Raw genomic sequence first — 11,155 nt, 5'->3', positions numbered from 1 at the left:
CTTTCTGTCACATTCCTCATTGATCGGCCCAGGGGCGGGATCTTTGTCTCCTCAGGTGTGAATCACATCAATATTCATTATAGCTCACGCCTCCTTGCATATGACCTTTCTAACACTAAAAGTGTCTTACAAAAGTTAAATGACTATATTGTTTTGTATGAATGCGTGATCAGGATGGTTTTCACATCATTTTGTAGCAAAAACTAAGTATTGTGGACAAATGTTTAGTATGTGTTGTATGGCCTTATTTCAATGACATTTAGTTTTTTTTTTTTTTTTTTAAACATGCATAAATATTATTTTCTCAAAAATACAAACATGTACACACATGTTGCTCACATATTATTGTAGCCCAGTTTGTGCTGAATACAGTGTTTTCAGACTTTAGCCATTAATATGTTTTTAAGCAACTGAAAAAACCCACAAATGTCAAAACATCTCCAGGGCCCAAAACACCCACAGACCCCAGAGAAGTTCTGAACATTTGTTTTAAATTGTAATAGTCATTTTTCACATTATTAATGTCTTGACTATACATTCCTTCCGAAAACAGCTAAATCTGTACATTATTCCAAACTTTTGGCCGCTAGTGTGTACAGTATAGCCTCTACAGTTAAAAGGACTGGCCCGATTTGCGATTTTCTGAATTATTATTTATTTTATTATTCATGACTATGACGTCTCCTTAGCTCTCATGGCACTATAGAACATTAAAGTGTCTGGTGGATGCACACTTCAGAATCTCACCAGATGTAGGTCATCCGGGGTATTTCTGCCTTACTGTTTTATTAATACTGAGGATTCAAACATACTGCTCGACTGACAAACTGCTTTTGGCATACTATATAATAGGGAAGTACACATATTCAGAGGTGAGGCTCCTCTTACACAGCACAGAGATTGTGGGCAATATTAGTCTTAATGTATTCACAGATGCATACAGATTTCGAAACCAATGAATATAGTACATCATTTTGTACACTTTTGATATACTATTTTAAATCTACTAAGATAGTGACATATTAATTCTAATCTTGGATACTATTCACAATGCATAATATGCTAATCGAGATATAGCCCCTGTTTTCATGTATTTTTTTAATACTTTCCTTCTTTCACAGATCATTTGTGAATTAGAGTTTTACTCTGCAATGCATTTCCTGAGTTTCATAATCCATCCTCTCTCTCCTTTCTTTATTATTTGCATGCTCTTCTTCCATGAGAGTGTGGCTCCATTACACAGGATCCTCTTGCTGTCAGTGTGTCTCAGTTTGCCATTTTGCCTAGACCGACTGACGAGCAAAAACACAAACTGAAAACAGCCAGAAGAGAGTTTGCCGCGAAGACAAGACAAGATGGCCAAACAATGAGAGCCGCTTGTTTTGCTGGAGAGACTAAGGGAAGACAGCTCTGGAGAATAGAGTGAAACTAAAGATAAGACACATGCATCTGAGGAGTAGACAGATAGTGTAGGCCAGTGCTGTCACACTGAAAAAGACAGAGGAAGTGAAGTGATAACCTCTGAACTACCGTCAACCCCTGTTTGACAGAAAAATTGCTACAGATGTGACCTTCCGCATCTCTATTCTACTATAATGTCCTTTATATTCATTATATTATAATAACACAGTTAATACAGACACATTCACTCATGCATTTAAAAAAATCAAGCTCTTAATAAGTATTTTGGTTTTGTTTTCCAATATTAATAAGAAATACCTAAGCATCCTTAAAACAAGATGCATTTCCTTTGGTAATAAAAATTGCATGAGACATTAGGAGAATACATCTTAAAATTAGTTTATTTATAAATACCCCATTGGAAAATATTTTTATCTTGTTTAAAGCATAATTCTAATAAAATGTTGTGAGGTTTCTGCTTCAAAGGACAGTTTAACTCACCCTAATGCCATCCCAGATGTGTGACTCATAAAAGCAGCATAAAAGTAATCCATAAGACTCCAGTGGTTAAACCCATATCTTCAAATCTGATAGGGGAGGGTCAATATGTAAAGGTGGACTCAGTCAAAAAAAGTTTAACTCCTAAAGACATTAATTGTAATTTTGCAATATATGTAGGAAATCATTACCACTTAAACATTAAAATGAAGACTCCAGTCATATCAGTTATCGTATAAAAGTTGTTTTATTCTACATGGAGAGGGCCCACACATGGGGGCTGCCATGTCAGAATCACATGACCAGCCAAAAACTGCTCACTTAATCTCAGTAAACGTCCTGTTATTTGACACTTTCATTCATTGATTAAAGTAATCATGGCTGACTGTGAATACTACATTTCTACAATGGCATCTGAAACTGAACACTATTTGGACCTACAGAGCTGAAATATGTTTCTAAAAATCTTCATTTGAATTCTGCAGAAGAAAGAAAGTCATACTTATCTGGGATGGCATTAGGGTGAGTAATTGAGAGAATTTTCATTTTTGGGTGAACTATCCCTTTAAAACAAGAAAAAACAATGGGTTAAAAAATGGGTAAGGAAAAAACTAAGGTTAAGTTCATACACAAACATACAACTACAAGTCAGGAACACAAGAACACACACTTGCCTGGGCAAGCAGTGTGCTGGATGTTTGTGTCACATGCAGATGTGGGTAGCGAGGATACTGATAGAGAGGACACAGTATTGGTCCCTGAGGGGCTTCAGTGATGGGTGGTGGGAGATACAAATCTTTGAAAGAGAGACAGAAGGGGGACAGCAAGAGTGTTTGCCTTTGGACCTGAGCATGTAGATGCCCACCCGCATGCTCTACCACAGCCCCTGGCTCTTGTCGCTTTGTATCAATCTGCTTCCCCTTGATAAAAATAGTGCTTAAAATAGTGGCCCACAGCAGCACGCAACGTCATGGCTTGCGACCCTGGACCCTTATGCCTGGGAATGGCCTTAAACAAGCAGTCTCTTTTTTATTTTCATTTTTACATTTTATCTTTCCACTTTCACATTTTCTCTGTATGTGTCTCATAATTTTAAATCTGTGAAGCTCAAACTTATATTCTCCCTTCAAGAAACATCAGTTTTTACAACTGAGAGGGAATGCATAGCAAAAGCACAAGCATAAACAGGAAACAACAGGTACCTCTAAAGCTTATCAAAAACAGAGGCTTTACGGTGTTTCTTTACGTTTTCATCCTATTTGTTTCTGTTTGCATTGATGCAGAGGGACTTAATGTTAGTGCTTGAATTTTCCCTTTGCTTACACCACTAGCAGTTGTTTAGGAAAGTAAGCAGCATTGACACAAAAGGACTTGTAGGCTAAACAGAGAAGGCCACTCCACAGTCTCCTAGAAATGTATTAAAAAGTGGCACTCTTATGCATACATACTGTACATACCAAGATCACTGGGATTTATTCAATGGAAAAAAATATTTAAGATAGGATTCATGATTTACGCAGAAATGTTGTGCCAGTTTCATGAATAGGGCCCAATGAACACAAATACACAATACAATTTATTATTGTAAGGTATATTGTATCAACCTCAGTTTATTAATATGATGCTTGGGTTTTGAGTCGTATAATGATTATCAAGTAAAAAGACATCTATTATGAATGCAAAACTAAATTTACATTTGTACACTAAAATGATTTGTTTCTAGATACCAGTTAACACAACTAAACAACAACACAAGTTTACACATAAATCACCTATTTGTCAATTCATTAAGGTTTGGTATCCAGCAATTCTTCTTTATTATTGAACACAAGCAAAGAAATAATACAAATATCAGGCAACAATAATAAGTATCTCCAAAAATGTTCTAACAGTTCTTACCTGCTTTGGACATGCCACCTGCGACATCAATCTATGGTGAAGCAAAACCCTAGTTTCTAGTGGTCTCTAGTGGTGAGTCTCAGCTTTACAAATCAACTCACCTAAACATCGTGGACAAGACGTGTCCAGTCTATAAATAAAGCGTTTAAAAGATAGTATTAGCTATGGTTATTTCAACACGTTTAAATGTATTACGGTTAGCTGCATTCATACATGTTTTTTACAGTATTATGAATACCAGACTAATTCCATTATAGGTCAATTTAAGTCAAATTAAGCAAATATTAAATGTTAATCGTGAAATAATACAGTTTAAAAGTTTTGGTTTTGTTTTATTTCAATGGGAGTGTGACGCATTTTTGTCCGGCATTCTGCGCGAACATTCCGCCTCACTATCAGGACCTCAGTCAGGCAAGATGGCTGCTCCCAACCAAATCGCCGGGGAGTTTGAAAACTGGCTGAACGATCGGCTAGACTCGTTGGAAGTAGACCGAGAAGTTTACGGAGCTTACATTCTCGGAGTGCTTCAGGAAGAGGAGAACGATGAAGAGAAAAGGGATGCTTTAGAAGGCATTCTCTCCGCTTTTCTGGTCAGTGCATGCTGCAAGTCGATGATTGACACTCAAGCTGCACTCAGCTGTCACTTGAGTAGCGTCGTTGTAAACTAAAGGCATTTCTGTGACAAGCTAGTCACACAGCCGGAAAAAAGTTTGCATGTGATTATCTGAATTCTACTACCAATGTATTAACGCTACATTTGAGGCTAAAATGTGAAAAGAAAATCTGTGCTATAAACGTATCTGATGACCCTTTTCGGTATTTAGTATTTGTATTATTATTTATTTGAATAACTGAGTGTCTTCAACGTGGCATAACGTTGATTACCACAAATAAATATTTCGATTCGTCTCTTTCTTTACAAAAAGAAAAAAGAAGAGTAAAAATCTAGGTTAAAGTGAGGCACTTACAATGGAAGGGGCCAATTTTTGAAAGGGTTTACAGACAGAAATGTGAAATTGGATATTTTACACAGAAAAGCTTAGTAAGCAATTTTTAATACAGTAAAATCATAGTAACACTCATGTTGTCTACATCTTGTGGCTATATTTTTTAACAGTATTTTGACGTTTACGAATTGGCCCCATTCGCTTCCATTGGAAATGCCTCACTGGAACCCAGATTTGTTTCTTCTTTTAAAAAAAAAAAAAAAAGGAGGGACAAGTCAAAATAAATTGTTGTTGTAATCAATATTATGCCACAAATGCTGTTGTTTGAGCTTAACTTGTATTAACCCAAGGCACATGTTTTCATAGAAAAGTAATTGATAATCAGTGCTGATGCATGCAATAACGTGTTCGGTGTGAACAGCCCCTAACTTTGGTTAAGGTAGCGAGTCTTTGTAACTATCCACATGCAGTCCTTTGCATGACTGTTTTCAAAATGTATTGGTAAACTGTAGGTCACTTTATTCTTATAGGAAGAAGACACGCTAATGGAGGTTTGTCAGCAGATCTTAAAACAGTGGACTGATTGCTACAGCAGATCTAAATTGAAGGGGAATCAGGCAGATGGTAAGTAGGAGAGCTGCAATTGGAAAAGGTTAGACATAGTAACCCCATATACCTGTCAAATACCTTTTAGTGTTTGTGTTTTCATGCAGTATTTATTCATTTCATTTTCGGACTCATTTGCCAAAGTATACTCTGTGACATAGCACATTATATTACTTTTGTAGTGTAAAATTGAATATTCAAGTGCACTACTTGTGGTGTTTAAATACTTTATGTAATGGTCTCAATATACTTTTGCAAAACATCTAACTAACAACAAATTGGTTTTGGATATGGGTAATTGGGGTGTGGAAATTTTATGAAAATTTGGGAACATGTTTTTCATGTAATGTGATATGAAAAATTTAGTACTTTGTCAGTTTGCATAATCTTATTTTTTATTTATTATTGTGCCCCTCTTATTGCAGATGAGGTTCAGGCCATTGCCAGTATGATAGAGAAGCAGGCCCAGATTGTGGTCAAACAGAAGGAGGTGTCAGAGGAGGCCAGGAAAAGGAAAGAGACTCTGCTTGCCCAGTATGCTAATGTCACGGATGAGGAGGAATATCCTTATAATACTTATATTTTTTTTATTCTGTAGTTAACAAATTGTGAGATATTTACAGTTGAAGCCAGAAGTTTACATACACTAAGGTTAAAGTCATTAAACCAAATTTTTTTAACCACTCCACAAATTTCATATAGGCAAACTATAGTTTTGGCAAGTTGTTTAAGACATCTACTTTGTGCATGACTAGAGTAATTTTTCCAAAGATTGCTTACAGACAGATTGTTTCACTTTTAATTGACTATATCACAATTCCAGTGGTTCAGAAGTTTACATACACTAATTTAACTGTGCCTTTAAGCAGCTTGGAAAATTCCCCAAAATTAGCCAATTAGCTTCTAATAGGCTAATTTGAGTCAATTGGAGGTGTACCTGTTGATGTGTTTTAAGGCCTACCTTTAAACACAGTGTCTCTTTGCTTATGCTCATGGAAAATTGAAAAAGAAATCAGCCAAGACCTCAGAAAAACAATTGTGGACCTCCACAAGTCTGCTTCATCCTTGGGAGCAATTTCCAAATGCCTGAAAGTTAATCTGTGCAAACAATAGTACACAAGAATAAACACCATGGAACCATGCAGCCATCACACCACTCAGAAAGGAGACATATTCTGTCTCCTAGAGATAAACATTGTTTGGGGCGAAAAGTGTAAATCATTCCCAGACCAACAGAAAAGGACCTTGTGAAGGTGCTGGGGGAAACAGGTAGACAAGTATATATATCCACAGAAAATCGAGTCCTATATCAACATAACCTGAAAGACTGCTCCAAAACTGCCGTAAAAAAAGCCAGACTACAGTTTACAAGTGCACATGGTGACAAAGATCTTGCTTTAGAGAAATTTCCACTGGTCTGATGAAACAAAAATGTAACTTTTTGGCCATAATGACCATAGTTATGTTTGGAGGAAAAGGGGTGAGGCTTGCAAACCAAAGAGCACCATCCCAACCGTGTTGTGGGGGTGCTTTGCTGCAGGAGGGACTGGTGGACTTAACAAAATAGATGGTATTATGAGGAAGGAAAATTATGCAAATATATTGAAACAACATCTCAAGACATCAGCCATGAAGTTAAAGCTCTGTTGCAAATGGGTCTTCCAACTGGACAATGAACCCAAGCATACCTCAAGTTGTGGCAAAATGGCTTAAGGACAACAAAGTCAAGGTATTGGAGTGGCCATTACATAGCCCTGACCTCAATCTGAAAAATGTGTGGGCAGAACTGAAATAGCATGTGCGAGCAAGAAGGCCTACAAACCTGAATCTGTTACACCAGTTCTGTCTGGAGGAATGGGCCAAAATTCCAGCAACTTGATTTGAGAAGCTTGTGGAAGGCTACTCAAAACATTTTACCTAAGTTAAACAATTTAAAGACAATGCTTCCAAATACTAACAAAGTGTATGTAAACATCTGACCCCCAGGGAAAGTAAGGAAATAAATAAATTATTAACTGTACTATCATTCTGACATTTCACATTCTTAAAATATAGTGATCCTAACTGACCTAAGACAGGGAATGATTTCTACGATTACATGTCAGGAATTGTGAAAAACTGAGTTTAAATTTATTTGGCTAAGGTGAATGTAAACTTCTGACTTCAACTGTATGTGTCACTCCATTTAAAATGAAGCACTGCGGTATCTCTCTCAAGTCTTTGAGTCTCAGTTCCTGTGTGAAGCAGTTTCTTTAACATTTATACTGAAGATGACGAGGAAGAGCAAACTGCTGTGGGAATACCCAGTGACAAATGTATCCTTTCCACACCATTGCTCTATTATACAATAATTTTACAAAAAAGAAATCACTCTAGGAAAAGATCTTAATACAGTACCTACTTTTCTCATTTGTATTAATTATGCTTCAAATAGATGTTTAGTGTTCAAAACTTGAATTGTTCCCTTCACTGCCAGCTCCAGCCCTTTTCAAAAACACTAACATCGAGGAAGTTCTGAACCGCCGCAAGCATCAGCGTGACCAGGCCAAAGAGGACTCACAGAAGAAGAAGGAACAAGACAAGATGCAACGCGAGAAAGACAAACTCGCCAAACAGGAGCGCAAGGACAAAGAGAAGAAACGCACACAGAAGGGAGAACGCAAGAGATAGAGATAAAATGCAACTAAGAAAACTCTTGTGGACTATACAATAAGGTTCTTTACAATAAGAGAAAATACAATGCAACCTCATCTGACAATGTATGCACCCATATCTTGGTCCAATATCATTTATTGGCTTGTACCAAACCAGCAACTGGGTAAAAAATTGTATCACAATAACCCATTCATGTATTACTGGTGCCGACTGCTGTGTTACATGTTTTATCATTTACCAGCAGCTTTTGCCTTGACAGAATTTCATATATCCTGTGAACCTGTTTATTTTTATATTTTCTACAGGCTACTTCTTAGTAGCACTCCAGTGTTTTTTAAGACACGGTAACGTCGAGACACACAGGAAAAATATTTATTTTGATCAAAAGCATTTTCAAAGCAGCATGAAACTATTTGAAGCCTTCTCGTCATGTAGCAAAATATGGAGAGGGCTCAGAGACAACCCAAAGATGGAGACAGACAATTCAGTAGGGGAATATAACAACACGTTTATGTACAATTAAAGGGATAGAGCACCCAAAAATGAAACTTCTCTCATCAATTACTCACCCTCATGCCATCCCAGATGTGTATGACTTACTTTCTTTTGCAGAACACACAAAGATTTTTAGAAGGCTATTTCAGCTCTTTAGGTCCATTCAATGCAATATGCGAGAAGTTTTAGGTGAACTATCCATTTAAACATCCCACAGCAACAGCTCATGTGGATGTTTGTCTCCGTTGTGTGGTTTATTTTTATGCTTTGCTGAACAGTGAACTTCTGTGATGTCCTTTCAGGCAAGTGAGAAGGGTAATAATGAGTGTGTGTGTGTGTATATATATATATATATATATATATATATATATATACACATATATATACACACACACACACACACAGTTACCACGCTTGGCACAAACATATGTCACTTAGCAGTGGTCAAAAAGGATTTCCAAAACAGCTTTTTTATTATAAACTCAGATATGTGGATTCAGATGGTAATTAAATTACCACACGACCTTGGTGTTTGTCAAAAAACAGTAGGTAATGTGACCGGGAATTTTCTTGCGGTAGGTGGGAGGAAAAACACATTTCGGACGGCAATAAAATCACTGAATACCCCCTGTAAATGCTGGAATTACCACACGTCCCCATGTAAAATAATTGCTGTCCAAATAGGGCTAAGGTCTAACTCGGATAACCACTCTGTACAATTGTGGTGAGAAGAATAGCATTTCAGAATGCTATTCTGAGATACGAGTTGCCGCTGTTTTGGTGGCATGAGGGGGACAGTTGAAGTCAGAAGTTTACATATACCTTTGCCAAATATATTTAAACTCTGTTTTTCACAATTCCTTGTTTAATTGTAGAAAACATTCCCTGTCTTAAGTCAGTTAGGATTAGTATTCGAGAATGATTTCAGCTTTTATTTCTTTCATCACAATTCCAGTGGCTGCATAAAGGCACAGTTAAATTAATGTATGTAAACATTCATTTACTATCATTTGTGATAGTCAATTAAAAGTGAAACAATCTGTATGTAAACAATTGTTTGAAAAATTACCCATGTCATGTATGAAGTAGGTGTCCTAAACAACTTGCCAAAACTATAGTTTGCTAATATGAAATCTGTGGAGTGATTAAAAAATAAGGTATAGTGACTGGAAAACTTCTGACTTCTAGATTATATATATATAATTGACAATTGTTCATTTGAAGCTGCTACATATTGTGACGATACCTTAAGCCTTCTCATGTACTGTCAGGCTGCACTGTAACAAATATCTTTTGTTTGTAAAAACTCGTAACATCAAATTATTTGAGCCCTCTTTTATCAGAGATACAGTATTTTACAATTTTGTATGCTTAAACATCCCAAAATTGGTACAATAAATTAGAGTTGAGTAAATGAACATTTGTGTTAAATCTTGACTGCTGTGTCCAGATAAAGAAATAGTAAAAAAAAAAAAATGGGTATTATTCTTTACTCATCCTCATGTTGCTTCAAACCTACATGCCTTTCTTTCTTCCATGAAACACAAATAGACATGTTCCCCTTCTGTCACTCACTCGACGTGTTGAATGAAGTGACACAAGGGGTCTTTGGGAGCCTCGCGTACCTCTGAACTTGAGAAAAGGCCAAATGAGAAATTGGCAGACAGAATTTGCATGTCCCGCCCTCGGATATACGGGTATAAACGGAAGTGGGTGTGCGTCTGTCAGTCAGATTTTTCTTCGGATTTTGCAAATCGCACACATAGCCTAAATATTTGCTGAGAAAGTCCATTAAATGACAATAATTCAATATAAAATTATTACATAATTATAGTTATATTTTAATATTTATACAAAATATATATATTTAAAATATACAGAAAATATAAATGCAGTACAAAAAAAATCTTGCAATACATTGTTTATTTCCATAATTTTGAACTTAAGCCTATCATTGGCCTACAGTTCACAGCAATCCATTTTGCAATTAAATTTGTAAAACAGTCCAAGATTTCTCCTCCGTCCTCGAACCTGTGAACCAGAAACCAATCAAAAACTGCCAACATTAAGGACGTATCAATTTTCTAAATGCACCGCGATGAGGCTAGGATTAGAGGAAGCTTCCAGAGGATACTTGAGTGAGGAAACACAGGACTATCCTATGCGGAAGACTTTTTGGCCAAAGCACCTGATGCGTGTTTATGGAGAGCTAAAAGGTGTGGGGCTCAAAACGTCTAGGTTACGAATGTAACCTCCGTTCCCCGATGGAGGGACACTAGGGGTCTCTCTTGAGCACCAAATATACCTCTGATCTTTGAAAAAAAGCCAATGAGAAGTTGGCAGCCAGAGTTCATTCAGGATTTTTCTGAGGAGCCGGAAATGGTCCGGCCACTACAGTGGCTCGGCTCAGCGACAAGGCCGGGAATTACACAACGTCTCGTTCCCTCCATCGGGAAACAGAGGTTACATTCATAATCTAGACGTTCCCCTTCTGTCGCTCTCTCCACGTTGTGTCGGAGAAGCGACACTAGGGGTCCAATTTAAATTACGTCATGCGCTGAGCCGTGTACGTGGTCTGACACAGGAGCAGGCAGGTGATTTTTACGTGCCAGACGACCAGCTGTATCAGACTACACCTACCCTTCCCCAATGCC

The 11,155-nt window shown here is 37.1% G+C and overlaps 1 protein-coding gene across 1 annotated transcript; it reads left to right on the top strand.

The window, feature by feature from the left end:
• Window positions 1-4,205: 4,205 nt before the first annotated feature.
• Window positions 4,206-9,956, top strand: LOC127652565 (coiled-coil domain-containing protein 43). The gene is made up of 5 exons (XM_052138764.1): window positions 4,206-4,388; window positions 5,276-5,369; window positions 5,777-5,912; window positions 7,617-7,666; window positions 7,834-9,956. Exons 1-5 carry the CDS (start codon window positions 4,215-4,217, stop codon window positions 8,019-8,021), a joined length of 642 nt encoding a protein of 213 aa, XP_051994724.1. The 5' UTR covers window positions 4,206-4,214; the 3' UTR covers window positions 8,022-9,956.
• Window positions 9,957-11,155: the final 1,199 nt, after the last annotated feature.

Source organism: Xyrauchen texanus, chromosome 12 (assembly GCF_025860055.1).
Source record: "Xyrauchen texanus isolate HMW12.3.18 chromosome 12, RBS_HiC_50CHRs, whole genome shotgun sequence".
Lineage (NCBI taxonomy): Eukaryota > Metazoa > Chordata > Actinopteri > Cypriniformes > Catostomidae > Xyrauchen > Xyrauchen texanus.
This window is presented reverse-complemented; position numbering and strand designations above follow the sequence as displayed.

Bases quoted from the DNA above. Each gene is read 5' to 3' on its own strand.
- LOC127652565 (XM_052138764.1), top strand. From the start codon at position 4,215: ATGGCTGCTCCCAACCAAATCGCCGGGGAGTTTGAAAACTGGCTGAAC. The intron at 5,913-7,616 runs ATATCCTTATAA...TAACATTTATAC, and splicing joins AATGTCACGGATGAGGAGGA to TGAAGATGACGAGGAAGAGC. The intron at 7,667-7,833 runs GTATCCTTTCCA...TGCCAGCTCCAG, and splicing joins GGGAATACCCAGTGACAAAT to CCCTTTTCAAAAACACTAAC.